The following is a 27,303-nucleotide window of genomic DNA, read 5'->3' on the forward strand; positions in this document are numbered from 1 at the left end:
CCACAATAATGAAAACGTCCCAGTTTAAAATTTATTCTCTCTATATGGTGTTAACTGCTGCACGTCTCTAACACACTCTGTGTGAAAGTGGGCTAGACAATCAGCAGGGTTGCTCTTTCCCTCGAACCAGCAGAGTGAGCAGATGACACAGCGCTGATAGGCTGGACTCGATGCCCAAACGTCTGGGCAGATTATACAGCATTAGTATTCTATTCAGCGCTGTAGTAAATGCTGCTGGACCACCAGGGAGCCCCTGACCTCTCCGATTTGAGACCACAAGCCGAAGAACCTGAGCAAGTAAATGCCACTACAGAAAATATCAGTGAATCTCAGAGAACACTTTTCACGCTCTAAGATATGACGTGATGTTTTTGTTGTTCCTTGCAGAGAAATATTAATAAGTAAGGAATGAAACACAATGGGGATGTGGTGTTCTAGGAAAATAATCAAAAGAGGGTCCTGTGAGAGAGGTGAATCAATGTTTTCTTAAAGGGGAACTGAAGTCATTTTTAAACGTGCTTTATTTCTTAATTAACGTGTTATTCAATTACATTTTCAGTTTCGGTAACCTTATATCATGACTCGTACTGGCAACTAACTGCAATTAAATATTATACTTATCGGCCTATTTGGTTTTTAGCCATGTTGAATTTAGTTCGTTTGGTTCACGGCAGGCGTCACTTATCCACATGATCTTCACGAGACTTGTGTGAGACTTCAAAACGTGAAGTGTCAGCCAGGTGTCAGTGCCGCCATTCTGAAAACTGTTTTCCAAACGAAATATTGCACAAAAACGAGTTTAAATGACGATTACTGCCTACTTTTTTCAAACTTTCCTGATTGCTATCAAAACAAACAAAACTTCCAGCTTGATTACATCAGCATTCGAAAGAGAGCGCGCGCATCTTTTGAGTACCCCGTGTCCAAAATCGCTCCCTACTCACTATATAGGGCACTATATAGTGAGGATGCCGTTTTGTAGTGCTGTCCGAAACCTTAGTGAGGATTATTTACACACTATATAGTGCACTTAAAGTATCCCACAATGCATCACGAAAAGTAGTGTACAACCAATGGTCACTAACCAAAGCAATATATCCCATCATGCATTGCGGTCGTGCTGAAAGAAATCAAAAGTCTCAAATTTGATTTCATAAAAAAGCAGCAGCAAAGAAGAAAGCATTCAGCCTTGATTTAAAAAAACTGAAAGACGCAGGTACTTTGAATTGATTAATGTGGGAAATACGCTCAGTATAATATGTATTTATCACAAAAATACATGCATGTATTTATTATTTTGAAAACCCACCAGCCGACTGATCTGGCACGTTTTAATTGTGCGACAGTAATGACGTAAACACCAGCGCGACGGACCAGTGTCCGAAAGTGTTTTCAGATTTTACCAATGAGCTCACTATATAGACCTCTATATAGTTATTCCCTATATAGCGAGTAGGGATTAGTGAATGAGCGAATGATTTTGGACATGGGGAACACTGGCAAATGTTGGTCACTTTGATATCCGCTGTACGTTTTACTTCCGTCCTACGATGTCTCGCACAGGTCTCAATGAATCTCGTTTATGGCCATTGCTTTGACATACGGACTGATCTATTACATAGCGTATTTCAAAACACTCATAACTTGCTATAGCAGTGACAAAATAGCGATCAGAAATGCATTCCTACATTTTATAAAATGAGAAATAGAATTTTGATAATTAAAAATTTGCCTTCAGTTCTCCTTTAAATAAGTATTTACAAAAGTATGAAATGACCAGCCATTAACTTAAATGCATCAAAATTTGTCCAACACTCACAAAATTATCAGACCCTCAAACAATATGAATTTGTTTGCGACTTCATATGCAACCGTTAGGTCAGGTTAAGTAAAGATTAAAACCCTCAGTGTTGTGCCGTTATAAAAAAATAACCATGACAGGGTGGTGTGATGAAGCAGGTTACAGTAACCACTGCATAGCTGATTATTTAACAGCACACCCCGAAATATTTTATTCCACTTAAACCACAATATGACAAACCTAGTGATTTTTACTTATTTAAAAAATTACAAGTAGTACTTTTTATTCATTTATCCAGTGTGGGGGGAAAAAAAAGTTACAGCTTTACCTCAAACAAAAGCACAGACACTGGCGACTCCTTCCAAAATATTTGAAATCTCACCGAAATGGCAACAACACAATGTTTAAATCAACTTGTGTAATGTCCTCCATACAAGTCACTCTGTATATTGTTACTATAGAAACAATAACAAATTCAAAAGACTGCATTAATATAATCTATGATTTGATTTGCAGCCAGAACTACGATGACTATGTAAACAGTCAGCCATTTTTTCTGAGAGAATGACGCATAATCACCACCAACTGATTCCTCTCCCTCTCCTTCTCACACACACCTTTTAAAATCTATATTTGACCTGATTGTTTCATTTTTGTCCTCTTTTTGTCATAACGACACATTTTTGTATGTTACATTATTATACCTCACCATCAGTGTCTTTAGGTTATAGCAAAATGTATTATTATTCATATCGAGTCTTTCAAATATGGCCAGACCTGCTCCTAAATGTGCCCCAATGCACTTATATTACAACCTTAACCAGTTAAAGTCTGTTTGGAGTGAAGGTTGACGTGCAGAAGCAGGGCTGGACTCCCCTGAGCCTAGTTAGTGTGCATGTGCATGAACGAGAGGAAGCCACGCACCATTCTGGCCATGTGTTCAGTGACAGGTTTCATGGCCTCCACAGAGTCGATGGTGATGGTGTTGGCTTGCTCCATAGCCAGCTGACGCCTGAAGCGCTTCTGCAGCTCAGCCACATTAAAGTCTAGCTTAGGATAACTGCTTTCTTCTCTCTGAAAACAAGGTAAAGAGAACAGCAAAGAATTCTGCTTTAATTTTCAGATCGCTTCAATGTTAATCATGAAACCTGGAATCAATTCACACTTAACAGGGGTTTCCTGTTATACTTCAACACACTGAAGTGGGCCTTAGGATCACTCAGGTCATAAGATCAACTGTGAGCAACTGCTCACTTACGTATCCCCCCGCTCTCGCTTGTATCAGAATGCAAGCAATTGAAGGAATAGGACACTTATTGACTTCAACAAATAATTAACCCTGAAACAAGTAAGTAAAAAGCAGTGTCTCTCCCCAGGGATTTCAAATAGCATCCTGGTAAACGGTCATTTTGAAATGGCATTTTGCTTCTTGAAATAGCATCAAAAATCCACCCTGTATGTTTCGTCAATACATTCAATCGGTAAACAGGAAGTCAATGTGCAACAGACCTGAAAACTGTATACACGCTCGAACCCCAGGCTGAAGCTCAGTAACAAATATCAAGCAGTTGTGATTTGTAGTTGATGTGAAAAGTGTTACAAAAATTTAGTAAATCCACGCTATAAGCTTTGTAAATACGTTCAGTCGGTAAACAGGAAGTTGATGTGCGACAGACCTGAAAACGGTATACAAAGTATAGAACCCCAAGCTGAAGCTCGGTACCAAATATCAAGCAGTTGTGATTTGTAGTTGATGAGAAAAATGTTACGAAAATGTAGTAAATCCATGCTATATGCATCATAAATACATTCAGTCGGTAAACAGGAAGTTGATGTGTGACAGACCTGAAAACGGCATAGAACCTCAAGCAGAAGTTTGGTACCAAGTGGCTATGATTTGTCGTTGTTGAGAAAAAGGGTGTTTCGGATGAACAGAAATAGGGAAATACGGATGGACAGAGGTAAACCAGTACCACCCCCGGAGCGGGGGTCTAATAATAATTAATTACACAATGCAATCTGTGTATACATGCAGCCTAATAATACACTAATAATCCCACAGATGGCTCAGTTGGAATGAAAACTTTGTAAATGTATAAATTTCAGTCAGCAATTTGAATGGAAGCTCTGTCCACCTGAATGAATTCAAATCTGCATGCAAGCACAGTCCTTGTGTATATCGAGCCCGTACCATTTTATACAAAATTAATAAGCAGCAAAGTTTATTCTGACTCATCAATCTGAACAGACTGTTTAAATTGATGTATGGTAACGACACCACTTTCTCCAACAATATGACCTGCTGGGACGGCAAACAGGCCTCAGGCAACGGCTTTGATTAATGCATGGTGAACACACAGATTACATCTGAAAAATTAATTTTAATTGAACACAAGTGAAATGAGTTTTTCCAGTCAAGGTCTGCCTTTCAGGGCACAGCAATAACCTGGAAAAAAGCCAAATCAAAGCTGCTAAAAAGCACAACCTGTAAATACGCAATACATCACGGGAGCAGCTTGGCCAGCCGTGCTGAGAAAATGTTTTTATAGTGAAAAGGAGCTGTATGGACATTTGGGTTATAATTAGAAAGTAGAAGCAACACTACACGGCCAATATTTTGTGGACACTTGAACGTCACACCCATATGCTAGCCAAAGTATTGCCATGAATTGAAACCAGACAATTGTAGCAAATGTGTTTGTATGCTGAAGCATTACTATTTCCCTTCACTGAAACCAAGAGGCCCAAACCTGGTCCAGTATGGCAATACCCCTGTGCACAAAGTGAGCTCCATGAAGACATGGTTTGCCAAGAGTTGGAGTGGAAGAACTTGAGTGTCCTGCACCCTGATCTCAACTCTACTGAACACTTTTGGGATGAACTGGAATGCTGACTTCACCCCAGGCCCCCTCACTAACATCAGGTCTTGGGCTCATTAAAGGAGAACTGAAGTCATTTTTAAACTTGATGTATTTCTTAATTAATGTGTTATTCAATTACATTTTCAGTTTTAGTAACCTTATATTGTGACTCATATTGGCAACTAATTGCAATTAAATATTATACTTATCGGCTTATTCGGTTTTTAGCCATGTTGAATTTAGTTCGTCTGGTCCACGGCAGGTGTCACTTATCCATGCGATCTTCACGAGACTTCAAAACGTGAAGTGTCAGCCAGGTGTCAGTGCTGCCATTTTGAAAACTGTTTTCCAAATGAAATATTGCACAAAAGTTTAAATGATGATTGTGCAGTGGCAAGTGAATTTGCTCAACTTAGTGGGTGGCACGGTGGTGTAGTGGTTAGCACTGTTGCCTCACAGCAAGAAGGTTCTGGGTTCAAGCCCAGTGGCCGATGGGGCCCTTTCTGTATGGAGTTTGCACGTTCTCCCCGTGTCTGCGTGGGTTTTCTCCGGGTGCTCCAGTTTCCCCAACAGTCCAAAGACATGCGGTTAGGTTAACATGGGGCAGCCTTGGGCTGAAGTGCTCTTGAGCAAGGCACCTAACTCCCAACTGCTCCCCGGGCGCTGTAGCATGGCTGCTCACTCCTCTGGGTACGTGTGTGCGCTCATTGCGCATGTGTGTGTTCACTGCTTCAGATGCGTTAAATGCAGAGCAGAATTTCACAAGTGTGCGTGTGATGAATAAAGTTGTTGTTGTTCTTCTTCAACCTACTAGCCACAGTGGCGGGTAAATAAAAGTAGCATATACAAAGAAAGAATGCAGTTGTAACATTCCACAACACAGACTGAATCGCAAGCCTGCTTGTTCCACTCGGACACTTTAACGAGGACACAATTTCCTCATTAAAGTGTTCAAGTGAAACAAGAAGACTCGGATACAGCGTGCCAACTTCAGCATAGAAGGCTAACTTGAGTGTAGAATGCTAACTAACGCTAACTTGAGCATAAATCACTAACTGCCGACTGATGGTTAAAGAGAATTACCTCAGGTCAAGCAGCCGAGGCTAGTGCTGCAGCAAAATAAATAAATAAATCACTCTCAAACATCGTAGGGGTTAGGAGGTCTGTCGAGAAAACCTCCCAAGAGACGCAGGCCAGAGAAGCAACGGTTGAAAAACAATTTATTTTAAATAAGAAGTGGAGAAAAGTCAATAATGGGGAATCCCACGAATGGTTAGTGGTTTTTTAATCTGCCCAATTCATCAAATGTAATTTCCATCAGTTTACAGTTGTGTGTGCGCGCACATGCATATGAGAGTGGGCGCAAGAGAGAGTGTGAATGTCAGTATTTTAGTCAAGTTTAAATATTTCATCTCATCTCCATCCGCTTATCCGGAGCCGGGTCACGGAGGCAGCAGTCTGAGCACGGAAGCCCAAACTTCCCTCTCCCCAGACACCTCGGCAAGAACACCGAGGCGTTCCCAGGCCAGCCGAGAGACATAGTCCCTCCAGCGTGTCCTGGGTCTTCCCCAGGGCCTCCTCCCGGGGGGAAATGCCTGGAACACCTCCCCAAGGAGGCGTCCAGGAGGCATCCGAAAAAGATGCCTGAGACACCTCAGCTGATTCCTCTCGATGTGGAGGAGCAGCGGCTCTACTCCGAGCTCCTCCCAAGTGACTGTGCTTCTCACCCTATCTCTAAGGGAGCGCCCAGCCACCCTGCAAAGGAAACTCATTTCGGCCGCTTGTATCCGCGATCTTGTTCTTTCGGTCATTACCCAAAGCTCATGACCATAGGTGAGAGTCGGAACGAAGTTTAAATATTTTATTTATGAAATAAAAATAGCCTATTTACCTAAATAATTATGCTTGAATACTGTAGCTCTTACTGTATTAGTTTTCACATGCAGTTACACACTTAGTTAAAACATGAAAATGGCTGGTAAAAAAAAATTGTCTGGTTTATCCACAATGACAGGCGGATTTAAAAAAAAAAAAAAAGTCAATGTCCAACCCTGACATGCACGCTGATGCTGCTCTGTGCTCGATTAAAGATACTCTTAGACACCATAAGATCTCACAGAACCCAGTAGGAGGAGTTTATTGCTCACAGCAAACTGCAGAAACTGACATAAACAGAGCTAAATAAAAATGTTCCATGACGCACCTGATTGCCTAATACTGAGGAGGTTACTCATTTTGACTTTATTATTGCTATCAAGGAGTACAAAAAGACATGTACTTGTACTCCTATTCAGCTTCAAAAACTGATAGTCTAATGTCACAGGTTCAACTATCAATTTACCCAATGTGCTGAGAGCAGCAGTGATAAATTCAGCTTAATCAAGTAAAACTGCCTTCTGCTTCAGTTTCTGACTTTTTCAACAGAAAAAAATGTGTTGTGTGGTGCAGACGGTGCTCTCAGACATGCTTGTTACTAGTGACAGATTTGTTCCTGCTGTCTGCTACAGCAACAGGAATGCAGTGTGTGGCACGGCGGACGATAAATGGGCTGAGGTGCACCACGGTAATGAATCACTGAGGAGGAAAAGCAGGGCACCGTGTCCTGATGGCAACATCTCCTCTGGTTAAAAATAGCTTGTGTTGTGAGCGCTCATTCATAAAAGCCGAGGCCTGTTTAGGCACTTTTATAAACCAGGTCTGCCCTCCCAAGCCCAAAACTGCGGGTATGAAATAAACAGCAGCCGTATGACGCATCTGCATTTTACTCTGTGATCTGTCAGAGAGACTGTGTGGATAATTCACATTGTTGAGTCACGTCTGTGTGGACAGTTGATTAAAGCGAGACGGCCTTTCGATTTCATAAAATCGGTTAAATTTAGTTCCCTCTGAAATTTGGTCATTGTGATACATGTTTATTTCTGTAATATCTGACAAAATATCAGGCCATTCTGTGGCTGGGAAGTTATTTAATTTGAGGGGATTCCCGAGCAAATAATGTGCATGAAATCACTCACTTTGTGAAATCAAGCAGACAGAGGAAATCCATATGCACATGTGCAGGTTTACCTTCTTCTTCTTTTGGGTATTACAGCAGCTGGCATCCAGTGTTGCATTACTGCCATCTACAGGTTTACCTTGACTGTGCACTGACAGTTACATCATTCTGTCGCTAAAATGAACAGCTGATCACACTGAGGTGCTCGCTGACCGCCGATATTTATTAGTTTGGTCCTGCGTTTCCTTTCCTTCGCAACATAACATCTTTTCTTCTCGCATTCCGTTACTGTAGTCGGTCTTTCACATTTCATTTGCATCCTCTATTTTTCTCTCCTGTTCCAAATTTGTATCCCATAATGCCTTGCGTGAAAAGGGAAAGCCCACCACGTGATGCATGATGTAGTATCTTGAATTGGGTCATGGTGAAGCAGGAAAAAATAGCAGAGAATTTAGAGCCACGTGGCCCTAAATTCATTAATTGTTCTATAAAAAAAAACTAATTAAATTGGAAGTCTGTGATTCAAATTCAGTAGCTTTTGGTCCACTAAACAAAAATAACTGGGTGTTGGCGAAAATTCTTTTTATGACCTACTGTACACTTGAAAAATCTGAAAGGCAGTACCTTTAAAAGCAGAATGCTAGTAAAGAGCATGTTTAGCATATTAGGGGAGTCCTGGTGCCCAGATGGTAGCACTGCCACCTCACAGCTCCAGGGTCCCTGGTTCACTCGGGAGCTCTGGTTACTTCCTGTGTGGAGTTTCTGTGCATGTTCTCTATATGTTTGTGTGAATTTTTACTCTTAACTGCCTCTCAGTGTGCACGCATGGACTGGTAACTCATCCAGGCTGTATTTCTGCCATCACCAGGATACACATCTTATAAAAGATGAACGAATCAAAGGATAAGATGAGCTGTCAGACAGGGTACCTTTGTATAGAAGTCCTCCACCAGTGGTAACGAGCAGTGTGGTCTTTCAAAAGGGGTGTGTGGCTTGTAGTCGGGTTTTACGATCCGGATGGCCTTCAGCACCATGTCTCGCTCATCCTGTCGGAATACACACTGTCTGAACATGTTGTCCAAACACAGGCCACCTTCAGCCATCTGCTGCAGACACCTACACACACACGGAAATGGGAACGTGATCACCTTCGAAATAGACTGGTCAAAGTTCCAACGTTGTTATTGCTTTGTGGCCTGGATACGTTGGCTAATCTGCAAGCTATGTTGTTGTAACCATCTTGGTGTTACAGAATGATGTTGCTCAAGTTAGCTAATTCTGTGTGCACTGAACTATCGGATATGTATCGTACACTCACCCTCTTTCTCTGCAAGTAGGCAGTTCTTGGCAAGATTAGTTGCTGAAAACTAGCAGATGCTCTACTCAGAGCTCGAAGTCTAGCTTGCAATACTAAACATTCGTCAGGCATTAGCTAGCAAGTTCACAGTAATAATATAATATATAGGCTTATTAAGGAATCAAGTCCTCTTTCCCTTAACAAAAGAGCAGAGGTGGAAAAAGTACCCAACTTCATTACTTAAGTCAAAGTACAGATCCCACTGGTCAAATGTTACTCCAATACAAGTGAAAGTTGTACAGTCAAATTTTTACTTAAGTTGAAGTACTTGCTTTTAAAAATACTTAAGTATTAAAAGTACATTTTCTGTCAACACATCGTTGTATTATTGCCACAACGCTTACAAAACCTAACGCCGTTACCAAAGACAGAAATGTGAATCCACAAAATGAACGCATGCTGTGCCATCATGGTGGTTTAACGTTAAGCTAGCTAGTCAGTGAAACTCCATCTGACATGCTAGCAAACCCTTTTCAAACTCGAAATCATATTGTGTAACTAACGTTACTAGAAAAGAAAGATTTCTACATTGTTTATTTGGCAAGATTATGCCAAAGCATTTCTGAAAGGACTTCAGATAAGTTAACATTATTCATGTTAGCATAACTCCGTTTTTACATGCTAACTAACAGTGTCCAAGTTAAATAGCTGTGTGTTAACGTTAGCCGTGGACAAGGCTGCGGCAACTTGGCAGGTAAATCCATAGAAAGTCATTTGACTAACCAGACTGCATAGCTATTGTAGCGTTCTCGCTAACTCTAAAAGCACAAACCACTTTGTTGCAAGCTTTCTTTTGGAATAAAACGTTTATATACCTCAATATGCTTCCACAGGTTGGACGGCGAGTTTTTGTAGGCCGTGATGTGGTTCGTTTTCGGCAAACAAAGCAAACGATTAAAACGAAATGAATCTTTAATCCTTTCAGAAAACTGAAACATGGGTTCATGGGCCATGGGTATGTACATTCCCCAGAAGAACCGCCTCCTTCCATTCTGCCATCAACTGATCGTGTTCAAATAATGCTGCTGAGAAGTCACTGAACTTGATTTTATCCAGTCTGTGGATGTGACATGACCCTAGTGATTATTGATCGGCTGTCTCAGTGTCACCTGTGAAAAAACCAATCACGTTTTAGAAAAGAAAAAACATCCACTTTCAAAGCCGCTTCATAGTAACGAGGACCTTGACAGAAATGTAGTGGAGTAAAAAGTACGATATTTGCCTTTCAAATGTAGTTAAAGTCATAAGCTTCTAAAAAAATAATTCAAGTACAGTACAGATACTCAAAAAGTGTACTTAAGTACAGTACTCAAGTAAATGTACTTCGTTACTGTCCACCCCTGCAAAAGAGAAAGATGGTTGCTTCTGCCAGGAGGTTAAGACTGAACCAGAGATAAAGAGGATTTCAACATCATGCCAAGCAAACAGAGTGGTTAATGTGAAGGAAACAATAAGATGTCTCAGAGAAATGGTTAAAGTGGAGGAAATAAAATTGCGGGACTAAGATCCCTTCACAAGTACCTCAACCTTGTAAGACATTACAGGGGGTGGCTGTTATTCTCTATAGCAGGGGTTCCCAAAGTGTGGTGCGCGCACCCCCGGGGGTGCGCGAGCTGCCACTAGGGGGTGCGCAAGATAAAAAATGTAATGGCGATTTTTAACTCTTCTTCTACGCCGTAACGGTTCTGCAGTAGTTTGTGGCTTCATTAATTCATTCATTCATTCATTCATTCATTCGCGATGCTCAACTGGTTGAAATCGGCAAAACTAAATGCCGATCGGCAACTAAACATCGGCAAAGACTGGGAGATGTTGAGAGATTTGAGGCTGAGACTGTCTTCAATTACCCCAAACATCGGAGAGCTCTGTGCCAAGATGCAGGCCCATCCGTCGCATTAATATTGGTATGCATTTGGCCAAATGGCATTGATCTTGCTAAAAATATATACTGCTACTGAAAATAGGACCTATATAGCCTACTGACCCACCCACCGTCTGTCTGTCTCTCGCTGCAGACTGAGCCGCCAGCGCTGCACTTCACAATCAGATGGATCCTCTTTTTTATCTGTTCCTGATATGCTCCTTAATTGTTGTATCTCTTTAAAATGCATATGTTCATAATTATCATTGCTATTTTTACTGTTATTATATGTTAACTTTTTTGCAAATTAAATTCATTCTCAGGGGGCGGCACGGTGGTGTAGTGGTTAGCGCTGTCGCCTCACAGCAAGAAGGTCCTGGGTTCGAGCCCCGGGGCCGGCGAGGGCCTTTCTGTGTGGAGTTTGCATGTTCTCCCCGTGTCCGCGTGGGTTTCCTCCGGGTGCTCCGGTTTCCCCCACAGTCCAAAGACATGCAGGTTAGGTTAACTGGTGACTCTAAATTGACCATAGGTGTGAATGTGAGTGTGAATGGTTGTCTGTGTCTATGTGTCGGCCCTGTGATGACCTGGCGACTTGTCCAGGGTGTACCCCGCCTTTCGCCCGTGGTCAGCTGGGATGGGCTCCAGCTTGCCTGCGACCCTGTAGAGGGATAAAGCGGCTAGAGATAATGAGATGAGAAATTCATTCTCAATTCATTTTCATAACCTTGTAATGACAGGGTTGTGTTGCTAGTCTTTTAAATACGGATGAAAATCATATATTTTCCCCATATCTGGCTGGTAGACTACATGCCTCGATGTGATCTCCCTTTGTAATGAATTTGCGCATTTACTGTGTTGCAACGTTTTAAAACTGTTACATTTCAATCAAATTCTATCTAATTCAAATACGAGAGCGCATAATATGTTAATGTGATTCGATGTTCTCATTCGAGCACGACGTGCTGCCTTTGTAAGAAAGCTTTGGTGTTTTTTTTTTTTCCACTTTTGTGGTTTCCTGCAGGTGTGGCAAACGATGTTTATCATTTAGCACGATTAAAGATGCTTCCCTTATAAGAAAGCGTGTGTTTTTTTTGAAACTGGGGAACTGGGGGTGCGTCAACCTGGTTGGAGTATAGAAGGGGGTGCGCGGCCAAAAAAGTTTGGGAACCGCTGCTCTATAGGGAAGTATCCCAAAATAGTCATCGTTTGGGGCCATTAATTTAGCAACCAGTGTTTTATACACAAAAAGTTGTACAAACAATTTCACTACTTAAAGGAACAGTCCACCGTACTTCCATAATGAAATATGTTCTTCTCTGAATTGAGACGAGCTGATCCGTACCTCTCCGAGCTTTGTGCGACCTCCCAGTCGGCCAGACGCGCTGTTACTCCTGTTAGCAATGTAGCTAGGCTCAGCATGGCCAATGGTATTTTTTGGGGCTGTAGTTAGATGCGACCAAACTCTTCCGCGTTTTTCCTGTTTACATAGGTTTATATGACCAGTGACATGAAACAAAGTTCAGTTACACAAATTGAAACGTGGCGATTTTCTATGCTATGGAAAGTCCGCACTATAATGACAGGCGTACTAACACCTTCTGCGCGCTTCGACAGCGCATTGATACCTTCACTCCTGAGTGCAAGTATCAATGCGCTGTCGAAGCGCGCAGAAGGTGTTAGTACGCCTGTCATTATAGTGCGGACTTTCCATAGCATAGAAAATCGCCACGTTTCAATTTGTGTAACTGAACTTTGTTTCATGTCACTGGCAGAGGTGGAAAAACCCAGGTGCAGAAAGTAAAAACCCTGCCACATTTTTGCTCCAGCCAAATCAATGAACCAGCTGATCCTAATTACCACATCCCCTAAGCCAGGTTGATGAGCTAATTGGTGAAATCACCTGTGTTGAGAGCACAGGCAGAAGGAAAACCTAAGCAGGACTTTTACTTTGTCAATCCAGTTTTTCCACCTCTGGTCACTGGTCATATAAACCTATGTAAACAGGAAAAACGTGGAAGAGTTTGGTCGCATCTAACTACAGCCCCAAAAAATACCATTGGCCATGCTGAGCCTAGCTACATTGCTAACAGGAGTAACAGCGTGTCTGACTGACTGGGAGGTCGCACAAAGCTCGGAGAGGTACGGATCAGCTCGTCTCAATTCAGAGAAGAACATATTTCATTATGGAAGTACGGTCGACTGTTCCTTTAAGATTATTTGGGGAAAAAAAAGAAACTCAAATCTATACATATTTCTGCAGGTTTAAGCTCAAAATGCTTTTTGCTTATACCAAATTTTTGCTTATTTACATTAAGGGTGCTAATTCAGGAGAGCAGTTCTATCTGTGCTTTGGTATCAGGATATATTTTGGAGGAGAAGAATCTCATCTATGACTTGACAGACTCACAAACTCTAGAGCTGTAAATGTAATAATGGAGAAACGCTGCACTGAAATGCAAAGCTGGATATTCGGTTAATAAGTCATGTTATGATTAAAAATAATTACACACTTCCATTAAAGTGACCCTCAGAGACGAGGGAATGAGCAGAACGTTTTGAATAAAAGGGAAATATGCCACACATCACTGACCTCCAGTTTATGCAGATTTATTCGAACAGCATGCGGATGAAAAGCACGCAGTGGACAGCTTCAATCTTTCCCTTATTTTTTTTTTTATTTTTGTGACAGTCTAGAACTAATGCACTCTTGCAAAACCCTGGCGTCGTGAATTCCAAATCATGGTTTAATGCGACGATTCTGACGGCAACTGCAACTCATGGCATTGGAATATCAAATATTTGTGTCGACACTGAGAGTCTTGGGATAGAACACCACGTGCTTATCTGATAAACCACCGCCATACAGTATGGCCAAGAAAATACATCTTTGCTCAAATGAAAAGAACCCAAGGGCTCGACGCCTGCCGAGAGCTGACTGCTTGATGTGGCTGTGGGCAGAATGCTTAATAATGTGACTTAGCAGGAAGAATCTGGACTAGAGTCATTTGCAATTCATTCACCGGTGAATAAAAGGGTACAGTGGCGCATCAACCGGTTTATACATGTGGATATCTTATACAGGATGAAGACCGACGGGGTAGAACGGTTGCTGATTCAGAGACCGTTTCTCGGACATTCATTTTTAACAAATATTTATGAAGGTCTGTGATCATGCAGGTCATGTTGAATGGACTACTGAATGTGTATAACTGAATGTACAGGGTGTTTCAAAAAATTTGCGATCATCTCACAATTTAATAACTTTGCCAATTCTTGTTCAATCGACCTCAAATTTTAACAGCGTGTGTAGAAACAGGTCAAAATTTTATGTTTAACGTTTTTTGTTTTTAGGTATAGAAATGCCATTCACTGGAAAAGAAAAGGCGTTGTTTGTGTTAGAGTAGGCTCGAACACAGTCGAACAAGACTGTGCAGCGTGCATTTATGAGAGACTTCACTAAAAATGCAATGCAGATTCGGACATGGTACAAAAAGTTCAAAGAGGAAGGCTGTGTGTGTGTGTGTGTTAGGCAGCATGAATATTGAAAATTTGTGAAATCATTCATGGAATCCACATACTTTTGAATTTCTCATTCAAATTTTGAGGAATAAATCTTATATTGCTCAACATTAAGCCTGTTCAGTTTCATTTGCCTAGACTATGTAGTTTCTGGGATATTTACATCTCAAATAATATCACATTTTTTCAAACACCCTGTATATAACTGACACCCCCCTCCAAATATTCAAGTGTCCAGTTTTGAGCAGTCTGTGCCCACTGTAGGCTCAGGCTACATCCACACGACAACGGCAACGAGATGTTATTTAAAAATATATCGCGTCCAAATGGGCAACAATCAGTAAAATATCAGGTCCATATGGCAACGCAACGCTTGCTGAAAACGATGCAATACACATGCCACACCTCTAGGGGCGCTGTAAGACGGTCCCTTCGGAGACACCAGAACAATAGAAGTAGTAAGGACGCATGCGCATAATGCGCGAGACTTCATATTAGCCACAAAGTCAGGAAAATCTGTTTGTAAAATTACATTATAATGACCAAATACAATGAAAAGTATTTTTCCAGTCTCACCTGTGAAAGGTAATCCCATGTGATCTCGTTTGGACGGCAAACCTGTTGGTACAGTTAAACGCAGCTAATCTTTATTCTCCGCTTTGACCTCTCCAATATGGCGGCGAGGATGACGTATGATTCTACGCGGAAGGCGGCGTCTTTAATGGTCCGGAATAAATTGAATACTACACGTTGATGGATTAATTTGTTTCTCACCTGTGAAAGGTAATCCCATGTGATCTCGTTTGGACGGTAAACCTGTTGGTACAGTTAAAGGCAGCACATGAATCTTTATTCTCCGCTTTGACCTATCCAATATGGCGGCGAGGATGACGTATGATTCTACGCGGAAGGCGGCGTCTTTAATGGTCCGGAATAAATTGGATTAATTTGCTCCTCTACGCCCTTTTTAAGGAATGTATTGTCGGACTTAAATCAACATCTGAAGAGGTGAGATCGCTCCTTTTTTTCCCTATTTTTGCTGGCGGGATTGCACCATTACACAATAAATATTCACAGTGAAAATATTTTGTAAGCGCGTTTCATGAACCAAGTTATAGGATTTGTTGACAACTCGCATCGCAATGAGAAGATCATTGACACTACTGGTGTTAAGAATCAGACCATTTCATAAATGAATATTTTGCTGTAGAGCTGCAGTGTTTGTACAATTGCATGTTTTTGCTTCACTATTACTGTCACGATTCTGCTTCTTGCATTACTACTGTGAACTAACACTGAACATAATAATAATAATAATAATAATAATATCCAAGCTCGTGTTTCACTCTCACTAGTGCTCTGTAAGGCTTTTTCCTGGTGATATTCGTTACACTTCTACCCGGCGTGAAGCACTCACAGTCATGTGGTTGTGACGTCATCATAAACAAATCCGTTCTACTCATCCAGACGACTTCACAACGGCAACGTTGCCAGATCTTTCCACTCTGGAACCCGTTCTCAAAAAGATTGCGTTTTGGGCACCCAAAACGCCGGTGCCGTGTGGACGCCAGGCCTAAACGATAAGCAATTGTATCGGAGTCACGTGAATCCGTTGCCGTGTGGACAGGGCCTCAGATTCCTGTTCCGTGCTGGTCTGCTGTTGTAGCCCCTCCCCCTCAAGGTCCATCACTGACGGTTGTGCTTTCTGAGATGCTTTTCTATTCACCATGGTTGTAAAGAGTGGTTATTTGAAATACCATAGCGTTCCTGTCAGCTCGAATCTGATCATTCTCCTCACACTTTTCTCATCAACATGAGCATCATTTTTAGTTTTCCTCAGAGTCGTGCAATAAAGATCTATTCAGCAAGGAACAGGGAAAAGGAAATAAATGGTTTAAAGCATATGGGAAGTCCAAAGCTGTGCTGTATTCACTAAATCCTGTACTATTTTTTGGTAGTATCCCTGCCATGTGTATGACTAGTGAAGAATATCTAGTGTGCTCGCAAAAGCCTACAATGTAGCGCAACAGGTTCATGGCAGACACAGGACACCATACTGCACTTAGTCAAATGTATGAAAAATGGGTTTTAATGCTGATTTTAAAATCCCGTCATCCAAACTTAACACTGCAGTTGCTCAGCGTCATAAAACTTTTCATGACGTCTATGAGCGCATTATTATATTTATTGTAATGAATACTAATCACATGCTCTCTGGCCTGTAAAGGTTCATAAGTGAGTCACGCCTGTGATGACATGAAAAACCTGAAGGAACAAGCCATTGGACGCTTTCTTCGAGGACATACTGTATTCAGGGTCGAGAAGACAAAGAGGACACAAGGAAGCCACGTGAAGCTGGATCAAGCCTGTAATCTATTTAAAATGCCATCTTAATCTAGACAAAGGGATGCTGGGCCATGCAGAGGCACATTTCACAATCCTGCAATGTAATTTCGAAAGCGTCTTGTTGCAGCTGGAACAGAGCATGCACTCCCTCTTGTGGGCGTTGAGTGAAGGGATGGAGCAGACACAGGGAGGGGCTGGACATAAAAAGCTGATGGACCATCCTGTCTGTCTGTGACTCAGTAACAATCACATCGCTGGCTCCTTGGCCTTTCATACACAAGCTCATTATGACGCATGCACACTTCTCAACTTTGCTCCATGGCCTAATCGATGTGACTGCTTTGATCAACTGCTTTGTTCACCTACATGGCCGTTTTAAGCAAAAGCAGATATGACTAAATCAATGAACAGTTACGATGACGTGTCAGATCGTGCCATTTTGGAACAAGTGTCTCATTTTCCTTCTGTGAATGGTGACACACGCTGCCTCGACCTGTGGGAGGTGTTGCCTTTGTGTACTGAGAAATCAGGATGAAAAGAGGCAGGTAGCAAACTGGCAGTGCAGGAATGTCAGTTGAGGAAAGGTGTTAAAATATTTATGAAAGGAGAAGAAGAAATGCACAGATGAGTGGAGTAGAAGGACAAGAACTGAGAAACTGGGAGTTGGGAGGAATACTGAAGCATAAGGAGCTGAGCTGGCTGTAGGACAACAATGTCATTACGATTGGCTTACAGAGATCGATCAGCTAAGCAGCGCCACCTGTCCATACACCCCCTCCTGTCATTGGACAGAATGCGAACAGTCACCTTTACATCTGCTGAGCAGAATGAAGAACGAGTGCTGCTCTGTCCATCTAACACCTGCATATTTTTTCTTACAATGTTGGGAATCCCAACACAGCACACTTTATCAAAGTCATTACACACTCACCGGCCACTTTAATAAGAACTTGTTCTTGAGTCTAAGATTCCTGTTCTTCTCTGCCAGGAGTGGAACCCAATGTGGTTTTCTGCTGTTGCAGGCTGAGATGCTTTTCTGCTCACCACGGTTGTAAAGAGTTACTATGAGTTGCTATATCCTTCCTGGCAGCTCAAACCAATCTGGGCAATTTCCTCTGACCTCTCTTATCAACAACGCATTTCCACCCACAGAACTGTCGCTCACTCAATGTTTTTTTGTTTTTCGCACCATTCTTTGTAAACTCTAGAGACTGTTGTGTGTGAAAACCCCAGGAGATCAGCAGTTTCTGAAACACTCAAACCAGTCCATCTGGCTCAAACCAACACCCATGCCACAGTGAAAGTCACACTTTGAGATCGCAATGTTTCCCATTCTGATGTTTGAAGTGAACATTAACTGAAGCTCTTGATTTGTATCTGCATGATTTGATGCACTGTGCTGCTGTTAAGGGATCGGCTGATTAGAGAACTGCATCAAACAGTAGGTGTGTGGGTGTTCCCAATAAAGTGGCCAGTGAGTATTTATTACTGAGTTTAATCCAAACCTCAATTACACCAAAAACAAACAAACAGTCTATAAACAATGTCACTTGAACATACCAAATATTACATCAGTGGCAAGTTCTGGAATAATGGCTCCAATAAATAGCTAAAATATTACTCTAAACATTTAAAAATAAACAAGTCTAATATTTGTATAGTTGGATTATGTTCATCAGTCTTTATTGAGGTGGACTGTGAAATTTATTTTTACAGTTAAAGTGGCCCTGGCTAGAAATCATTTGAGGATCGCTGGCTTGGCACACGTTTCATGCGTACAATGACTGTAAGAAAACAGCAAGGCAAAACTTCAGCGTGATGCTACTTAAAGTGCCATTCCACCATTGGATGTATTCTTTGGCATAAAATACAATATATTTTATGACAACATGACTAGACAGAGAAATCTTTTAGCTTCAAAATGATATAAACATAATTTTTTGACAACGACAAGTATATTAATTTTGCGACCAAAGTCACCTACCCTTTTAATTTCCGCGCGGTAGTGAAACGTGATGTCATCGGCAGGTTCCCCTTCTTGTGTACCACGTGTCGGTCTATTTTTAGACCAGGAAACCCCCAAAGTGAGAGAGTCATTTCTCCTCGTATATGGGGGCCAAAAAAATTGCGAAAAATTTTGAGTTAATCTTTCAGTTAGCTAGATTTATTGGTATTATTTTTATCGCGTTCTATCCGCCATTGCTGATAATATGTGCCACGTCACACGGTACACAAGAAGGGGAACCTGCCGATGACATCACGCGCGGAAATTAAAAGGGTAGGTGACTTTGGTCGCAAAATTAATATACTTGTCGTTGTCAAAAAATTATGTTTGATATATCATTTTGAAGCTAAAAGATTTCTCTATCTAGTGATACCATTTATATATGTTGTCAAAATATATTGTATTTTATGCCAAAGAATACATCCAATGGTGGAATGGCACTTTAATGATAAGTGGCTCCTTTCACTGGCCAAACAGATCATAGTCCTGCTTACTTGATTTTTACTGGCTCACGGACAGTATCAGAGTTCATGAATTTGCAAGTCAAACTCCATCTAGATAAAGCTGAAGAGGAAGTAACAGTTACCAAATGCCTTTCATGTCACACGTCATTTCCCTTTCAATGAAGAAGTTGCGTAAATTTTACACAAAAAGTGGAAAAGTGTCATTTTCAGGTGGCTCTTATACACGGGCGATTGCTCTAAGACAACGAGGGAGGCTCAGCCTCCTCTAAAAATGCCCTTATAACTTTAATGTGTGCGTGAGTTTCTCCCCCTCGTGACAGCGCGATGCAGCGCAGCCTCAGTGGGCTTCAATGGCATTGGGAGCTCTGCGCTTTCAATCTCAAAATGCAAGACGATTATTGGACAAATACTGCGAAAATGCCCGCCTACGGACTCCCACGGACTCCCAGCCTCAGTGGACTTCAGTGGCATTTGGGAGCTCTGCGCTTTTCAATCTCAAAATGCAAGACGGTTATTGGACAAATACTGCGAAAACGCCCGCCCACGGACTCCGAGCCTCACATGGGAGGGACATGGCAGTTTCCGCGAGGAGACTGGTGATTGGTGAAAGCGGCCGGATATTTTCTTTGATTGACAGCTCGTTTCAACTATAGACAGGCAGTGGTACAGTGTTGCCAGATTGGGGGTTTCCCACTCAATTGAGCGGTTTTAAGTGCATATTGGCGGGTTTTGAACATATTTTGGGCTGGATAACGTCAGCAGTATCTGGCAACATCAGTTCAGTCCCATGCGGATTCGCAAGTGCTGTATTGTAAGAGATCAGCTTACATTTCGATTTCATTCATTACATATGGTTTCTACCAGCTTTTTTAGTTTGTGTATATTTTCATTGTAAATAAAGTGTAAATATAGTGTTGTCAAGTTTGCTATCTTAGTTCCAGAAATGTCGTTTATTTGAGTGACTGAACTTGAGGGGGCTAGTCAGCTAGCAAGAAAGCTGCGCACGGATGCCAAGCATTGCTGATTTAATTTTGGCGAAGCCTTTTGCTAGTCTTCCTTTTGAGAAAAAAATTAAAATTAAAGAGAAGGGTAGACCAACGCCTCAAATTGACTTGGTGAAAAAGGTAGGGAATAATACTCGTTCCTTTCAGCTCTCCTGGTACGAGAAAGTGAATTGGCTAACAGCAAGTGACCCACATCAACAACAGTAAATAGGCTATTTTAGTAATATGTCATGGATGGACCAAAAATATAGAATCTATTTAAAATGTTTATGCTGAGTATATTATATTGGAATATATATTTTTCTGGATATGAATTAAACACAGCTACAATTTGGAAAACATTTTTAAACAAAAACACAGCCGAGAACATTTCACACTACAGACCTGGATTAAAAGTGAAGGGTTATCAAAATTGTCAATAAAACATTTCTCAGTCAAAATAAGTAAAATATAGGGAAAGTGTCATTGAATGAAATGTGTGGCACCCAGCTCTACTGCTGAGGTTCCTGACAAAGAGCTGCTTTCAATAATGATCAATTTTTAAACAACATGCCACAATTTTAAAATATAAAATGTGAAAATATACCCCCCTCCCCTCAACACCACCATCATGTATATTGGACAGTAGGCTAATGGGCCAAAAGAACCTGTTATTTCACAGTTTGTGACGCTGCCAACAATCAGCCAGGTCAGAGGCAAGAGTATGGGCAAAATTGATGTGTTTTTTCTTTTAAAATCTGGAAATATCGTAACCGACCAGCCTCCCGTTTGAAAGACTACCAGCCGCCACTGCTCTTATATCACACTATGATGGGATCAAAATCGCAAATGCTGCAGTTAAACTGGAGATCTCAGCACCTCTGTTGTTTGTTACTAACTCAGCTTTTCCCGTGTCATTTTCAGTAAATTGCGTAAGTGACAATTATACACTAATCTGCGGATTCAGACTAATTCCTGAGAAGGCGGATAAATGTCTCATTCGACTTCTAAGCAAGTATGAGTGTGAAACGCAACACCAGTTAAAGACCAGCCTGTAGCTAGTGGCTTTGAGGTAAACTCATTCTTTCCAACAAATATTCAACCACCCACGTCTCTGCTTTGAGAGGAGAGCAGAGTATAAAACAAACCACAGAGCAGAATGAAAGATGTACACACCCTGAACACACGCTCTCCTGATCCAGAACAACAATTGCCATTTCTATTTTTGGGCATAGTCAGGGTCTGCTCAAAATCATCTGTCAAACACCTTCATGCCTGGATCAACTCACAGCTTGCTAGAATGTTGGGGGAAAAAAAAGCTTACACACCCATGCAGTAAGGATTCTCTCAGGAGAAACAGATCAAGGTAAAGTGGAAGGACAGATTTATTTTTGTTTCCACTACATGATGTTATAAACACGTTGCAGAGCTTTGGGAACACGCAAAGAGAAACACTGACCCCTTGAGGGCATCACCATCACCACAAAACACTTCAAGAAATCTATTATTTATGTGACAGGCCCTGAAATCTGAAACAGCATTTTCCCTACAGGACTGAGGAAACCATCTAAACAAGAACAGAGTTATTTGTTAATCTGTAAAGCAGAGTACACTGATGAAATAATAAGCTATTATTTTTTCCCCCGAAAGAATGAATTATTTAAATTTTGTGAAAATTATTATACTATAGCCCGGCTCTGCTGAAGCCTTGATTCTAATAGGTCAAAAGGTGTTGATTAATTTGCTGTAGCACCAGTTGAAGCTACTCGTTTTTTATTAACAAGCTCATTCGAATAAGTAACATCTAACGCAGTGACCTGTATGATGGCTGCTCCACATAAATGGATTTAAAGCGAATGTAATGCCTCTAAACCCCACTTTTTTCCTTGTACAAAGCAACAATCATTATGTTGATTGATAATGTGTTTTCGAACCATAGCTGATCCAAAAGGCCGTAAATTAACAGAAAATCTATAAAATCAGCCGATTTTCGCGGAATCCACCGAGACTGAACCAGAAGATCCTGAAGGGGTGCGTGACATCACACGTGTAACAATCCAGGTATCAATTTCGTTCCTGTGCGCAGCAGTGGCTAGACCAGTCTCGATATGGAATCACGCTTTGGAGAGAATTCTGATAGTGATTGGGATTCTTATACAGTGAGAGTAAGAAGTATTTGATCCCTTGCTGATTTTGTTGGTTTGCCCACTAATAAAGACATGATCATTCTATACTTTTAATGGTAAATGTATTCTAACATGGAGAGACAGAATATCAAAACAAAAATCCAGAAAATAACTTTAAAGAATATATATTAATTGATTTGTATTTCATTGAGGGAAATAAGTATTTGATCCCCTAGTATGCATTAGGAGTTCTGGCTTTCACAGACCAGTTAGACACTCCCAATCAACTTGTTACCTGAATTGAAGACACCTGTTCTAACTAATCACCTGTATGAAAAACACCTGTTCACAGAATCAGACAATCAGACAGATTCCAAACTCTCCAACATGGGTAAGACCAAAGAACTCTCTCAGGACCTCAGAGACAGGATTGTTGACCTGCACAAATCTGGAATGGGCTACAAAAACATTAGCAAGATGCTGGGTATTAAAGTAACAACCATTGGTGCAATTGTGAGAAAATTTAAGAAGTATAACATGACCATCAATAGACCTCGGTCTGGTGCTCCACAGAAGATTTCACCTCGTGGGGTGGCAATGATCGTGAGAACTGTGAGAAATCAGCCTGCAACCACACAGCGGGAGTTAGTGAATGACCTCAAGGCAGCTGGGACCACAGTCACCAGGAAAACAATTGGCAACACTTTGCGCCGCAATGGATTAAAATCCTGCAGTGCCCGAAAGGTACCCCTGCTTAAGAAGGCACATGTGGAGGCCCACCTAAAGTATGCCAATGATCACCTCAAAGATGTACAAAGTGGTTGGGAGAAGGTTCTGTGGTCAGACGAGACCAAAATTGAACTATTTGGCCTAAACTCTACTCGTCATGTGTGGAGGAAGAAAAATGTTGCCTATGACCCCAGGAACACTGTGCCCACCGTCAAGCATGGAGGTGGAAGCATTATGTTTTGGGGGTGTTTCTCTGCCAAGGGCACAGGGCTACTTCACCGCATCAGTGGGAAGATGGATGGAGCCATGTACCGTGCAGTCCTGAGGGACAACCTCCTCCCCTCTGCCAGGAAGTTGAAAATGGGCCGTGGTTGGGTCTTCCAACATGACGACCCGAAGCATACAGCAAAGGCAACAAAGGAGTGGCTCAAGAAGAACCACATTAAGGTCATGGAGTGGCCCAGCCAGTCTCCGGACCTCAATCCAATCGAAAATCTATGGAGGGAGCTGAAGGCCCGAGTTGCCAAGCGACAGCCCACCAACCTTAATGATTTAGAGAGGATCTGCAAAGAAGAGTGGGCCAAAATTCCCCCTGATGTGTGTGCTAACCTTGTGGTTAACTACAACAAACGTCTGTCCGCTGTGCTTGCAAACAAAGGCTTTGCCACCAAGTATTAAGTGCTTTTGGCTAGAGGGATCAAATACTTATTTCCCTCAATGAAATACAAATCAATTAAAATATATTCTTTAAAGTTATTTTCTGGATTTTCGTTTTGATATTCTGTCTCTCCATGTTAGAATACATCTACCATTAAAAGTATAGAATGATCATGTCTTTATTAGTGGGCAAACCAACAAAATCAGCAAGGGATCAAATACTTTTTACTCTCACTGTATGTCAGATGAAGGGGCAGATGATTATCAAGGATATTCCGAAGTAAATGGTTATCTTTTCAAGCCCCCAAGACAAAAAACTGCCAGTTCACAACAGTCTTCCTCTGTATTCCGCATGAGATGGATAGAGAGAGAGAGAGATGTGCAGAACGTGGTGGTTACCTTTCATCATGTTTTCCTGAACAAAACTTAAAAACAAGTCAAGTCTTGCAATATTGCAATCTGAGAGCATTTAACACGTTTGAGTTAATAATTAATAAAGATGATTGTGCGTGCATTTTTCTTCCTGTTAAAGTGCATCAGATATGATAAGCTCGGACGTCGCGAGTGTGTAAATGTTGCTCATAATCCTGCGTCTGGTGCACTGTGTGCGTGTGTGAGAGATAATAGAGAAATCAACGAACTGTCTAAATGCCAGATCAAATGTTATTTATTAAATAAATGGGTTTCATTTTGCTCCAGTAATTCCCTTGTGGTCATTGTGGTGGTGATGAACACTTGAAGAATCAGATTTATTATTAGTAGGCGACACGAAATCTGCATGCTTCGTTTGCACAAAGCTCACCCACTGTCACTTTAGATTAGTGTCATTTCTTGGAAATTTGTGAACTGATGTCCTGTTGTATATGAATTTGAACATCCAAACGCAACGCAGCACTTTCCCATCATTATTTTTTGTAAGATTCCAACAACAATATCCAATTTCAGTGAGTAAACAAGCACGGCATCAGATGAACCGAAATAACCCAGATAACCGGGGTTCCACGCATGACGTCATGTGAGATTAGCCCTGGGGCAAGGCTGCCTTTTTCTGGGATCCGGAAACTGCGATTTATTGATAGTTTTGTGCTTGATAAAATAAATAATAATATTTTCCCCTTGCTTTATTAATTCATTTTGGTCATTACTAATGATATTAATTTTAAAACATTCCAAAAAGGTGTTACATACACCCAAAAAAAAAAAAAAACACGTGAAATTTTCTATGAGAAAAAGTTTGTTCAGCAAATTTTAGGCATCGTCTCCAGTGTCAGTACTTTGTAAGAGTCAGAGGTAAAGCTGTACTTTCATGACACAGAATTTGGCATTTTGGGGAGTCAGAAACAGAGAGGCTGAGGGAATGACTGTATATTTGTAAATGAACTTATTTTAAATACAACTATAAATAGATAAAAAGTATGACATGTCAATCATTAATAAACAATTACTAGTGATGGAAAATGACTGTGGTATAAAAGGAAAAAAACACCACAGGAAGTACTGTTTTAGGAAAATGATCAAGCTTAAGGTGGTAACGGTTCACTTCAGGTCAGGACACACCACACCACCCTGTCATTGCTTATTTTCCGATAACATCATGCCCTGTCGTGATTTTTTTTCCCCTTACTTAAAATGTTACAAATTATCTTTTTCATTAAAATATTTTTTCTGATAAATATTAAACTAAACTAATCACTAATGAGTCTGACCAACACCTGAGCCGACATTAATTACTTTTTTAAATAAATTTACTATTAACATCATTCCTGCTCAAACATAGCATGAAACTGTAGTTTAGAAAATCTTACTCTGGCTTGAAGAGGTTTACCTGTTAATGGTGCGTGAAGAGGTCTCAGGATTGCGGCCCATGGACTCCAGAGCTGCAGCGTATGACGCCAAGTTGGGCTTCAGGCCTGCTTCCTCCACCAAACCAAATAAGCGACCAATGTGATTCACAGATCCCTACAACACGCCCAATAGAATATTTGATTGCAAAAAGATGCAATAGACAATTTCTGCACTGTCAACATAACCAGACGAGCATTTCTGATGAATCAGAGCCTTCATTTACAGATTACAAGACTATAGAGCACCCTTGCAGTAATAAACTAGTGTTTGTTGTAACATAATGAGCTCTGGCTGTAATATATATCTACAGTACTGTGCAAAAGTCTTAGGCACATGGAAAGAAATGCTGTAGACCAAAGATGGCTTAAAAAATAATGAAATGAAATGTTTCAATATAAAAAAATACTATAAACAGCAAATGAAACAGAGATGGCCTTCTGCTTTAAAATAATAATAGTCTCAGGTACAATGGGTGCAGTTTTATAAGGAAATGAGCTGTAGGTTTTACTGAGCATCTTACAGAACCAGCCACAGTTCTTCTGGACACTTTGTCACAATCGCTTCTTAACTTTGCAGCAAAACCCAGTAGCCTTCATTGTTTTCTTTTTTAATCTGAAAAGTGGTCTCTTATGTAATATACTGCTCAGATACAAACTTTTTTTTTCCTGCAACATTTAATTTTGTGGCGGCACGGTGGTGTAGTGGTTAGCGCTGTCGCCTCACAGCAAGAAGGTCCGGGTTCGAGCCCCGTGGCCGGCGAGGGCCTTTCTGTGCGGAGTTTGCATGTTCTCCCCGTGTCCGGGTGGGTTTCCTCCGGGTGCTCCGGTTTCCCCCACAGTCCAAAGACATGCAGGTTAGGTTAACTGGTGACTCTAAATTGACCGTAGGTGTGAATGTGAGTGTGAATGGTTGTCTGTGTCTATGTGTCAGCCCTGTGATGACCTGGCGACTTGTCCAGGGTGTACCCCGCCTTTCGCCCGTAGTCAGCTGGGATAGGCTCCAGCTTGCCTGCGACCCTGTAGAACAGGATAAAGCGGCTAGAGATAATGAGATGAGATTTAATTTTGTGCTGGAAAACTAATACCTGAAACTCCAAAATGTTTTTGTCATCATCGTCGGTATTCTTCCATCTACGAGAGACGATGGTGTAGCGTCCAGATATGTTTTTGCCCAAAGCACTGGTTTAAGGCGCCAGTTACCTGCCTCTACCCCTTCTCCTATCAGTAGTAGCAGTTCCACTGGGCTTATATCTAAGCCACATGTGCAGGCTAGGAGCTGGACTTGGTTGTCAGAGGCTATTTGAGATGCACACCATGAGGAGCTGCTTTTTTTTTTTTTTTTAAACAGACAGTGGGAGTTTATCCCCACTGCCGCCCCTCGGAACCAAAATGTTTTTGTACTGACTCAATAATGTAGAAGTCATAAAACAAAAATCAATAATAAAGCTTGTATGAAAAAAAATTAGGGTGCCCAAGACTTTTGCACAGCAGTGTGCATATTTATATCCACATTCACTGGATATGAGCAATCATGTGCTCTGATTGGCTACTCTACTACTAGGATATCAGCTCATATACCAAGAGTAGAGAAAAATAAAATGGTGGAGAGTATTGCTGAACCAACCAAGGACAAAATAAAAACTCTACTTGAAAACAAAACCCCAAAAAATACAAAAAAGCTAAAAAAATATGGAATAAAAGTATTTGATGGTAAGAACGTATTTTTTTTCCCCCAAGAATTATTATTATAGCATT

The 27,303-nt window shown here is 41.2% G+C and overlaps 1 protein-coding gene across 1 annotated transcript in view; it reads right to left on the reverse strand.

The window, feature by feature from the left end:
- The window catches only part of polrmt (polymerase (RNA) mitochondrial (DNA directed)), a 115,092-nt gene that overhangs the window by 80,752 nt on the left and 7,037 nt on the right, over positions 1–27,303 (reverse strand). Inside the window, exons 4-6 of the mRNA XM_060941401.1 lie at positions 25,530–25,663; positions 8,587–8,773; positions 2,726–2,875 (exon numbers count right to left, since the gene is read on the reverse strand). Coding sequence (XP_060797384.1) covers positions 2,726–2,875; positions 8,587–8,773; positions 25,530–25,663 — 471 coding nt within the window. The remainder of the gene's footprint in view (positions 1–2,725; positions 2,876–8,586; positions 8,774–25,529; positions 25,664–27,303) is intronic.

This window comes from Neoarius graeffei, chromosome 15, assembly GCF_027579695.1.
Source record: "Neoarius graeffei isolate fNeoGra1 chromosome 15, fNeoGra1.pri, whole genome shotgun sequence".
NCBI classification, from domain to species: Eukaryota; Metazoa; Chordata; class Actinopteri; order Siluriformes; family Ariidae; genus Neoarius; species Neoarius graeffei.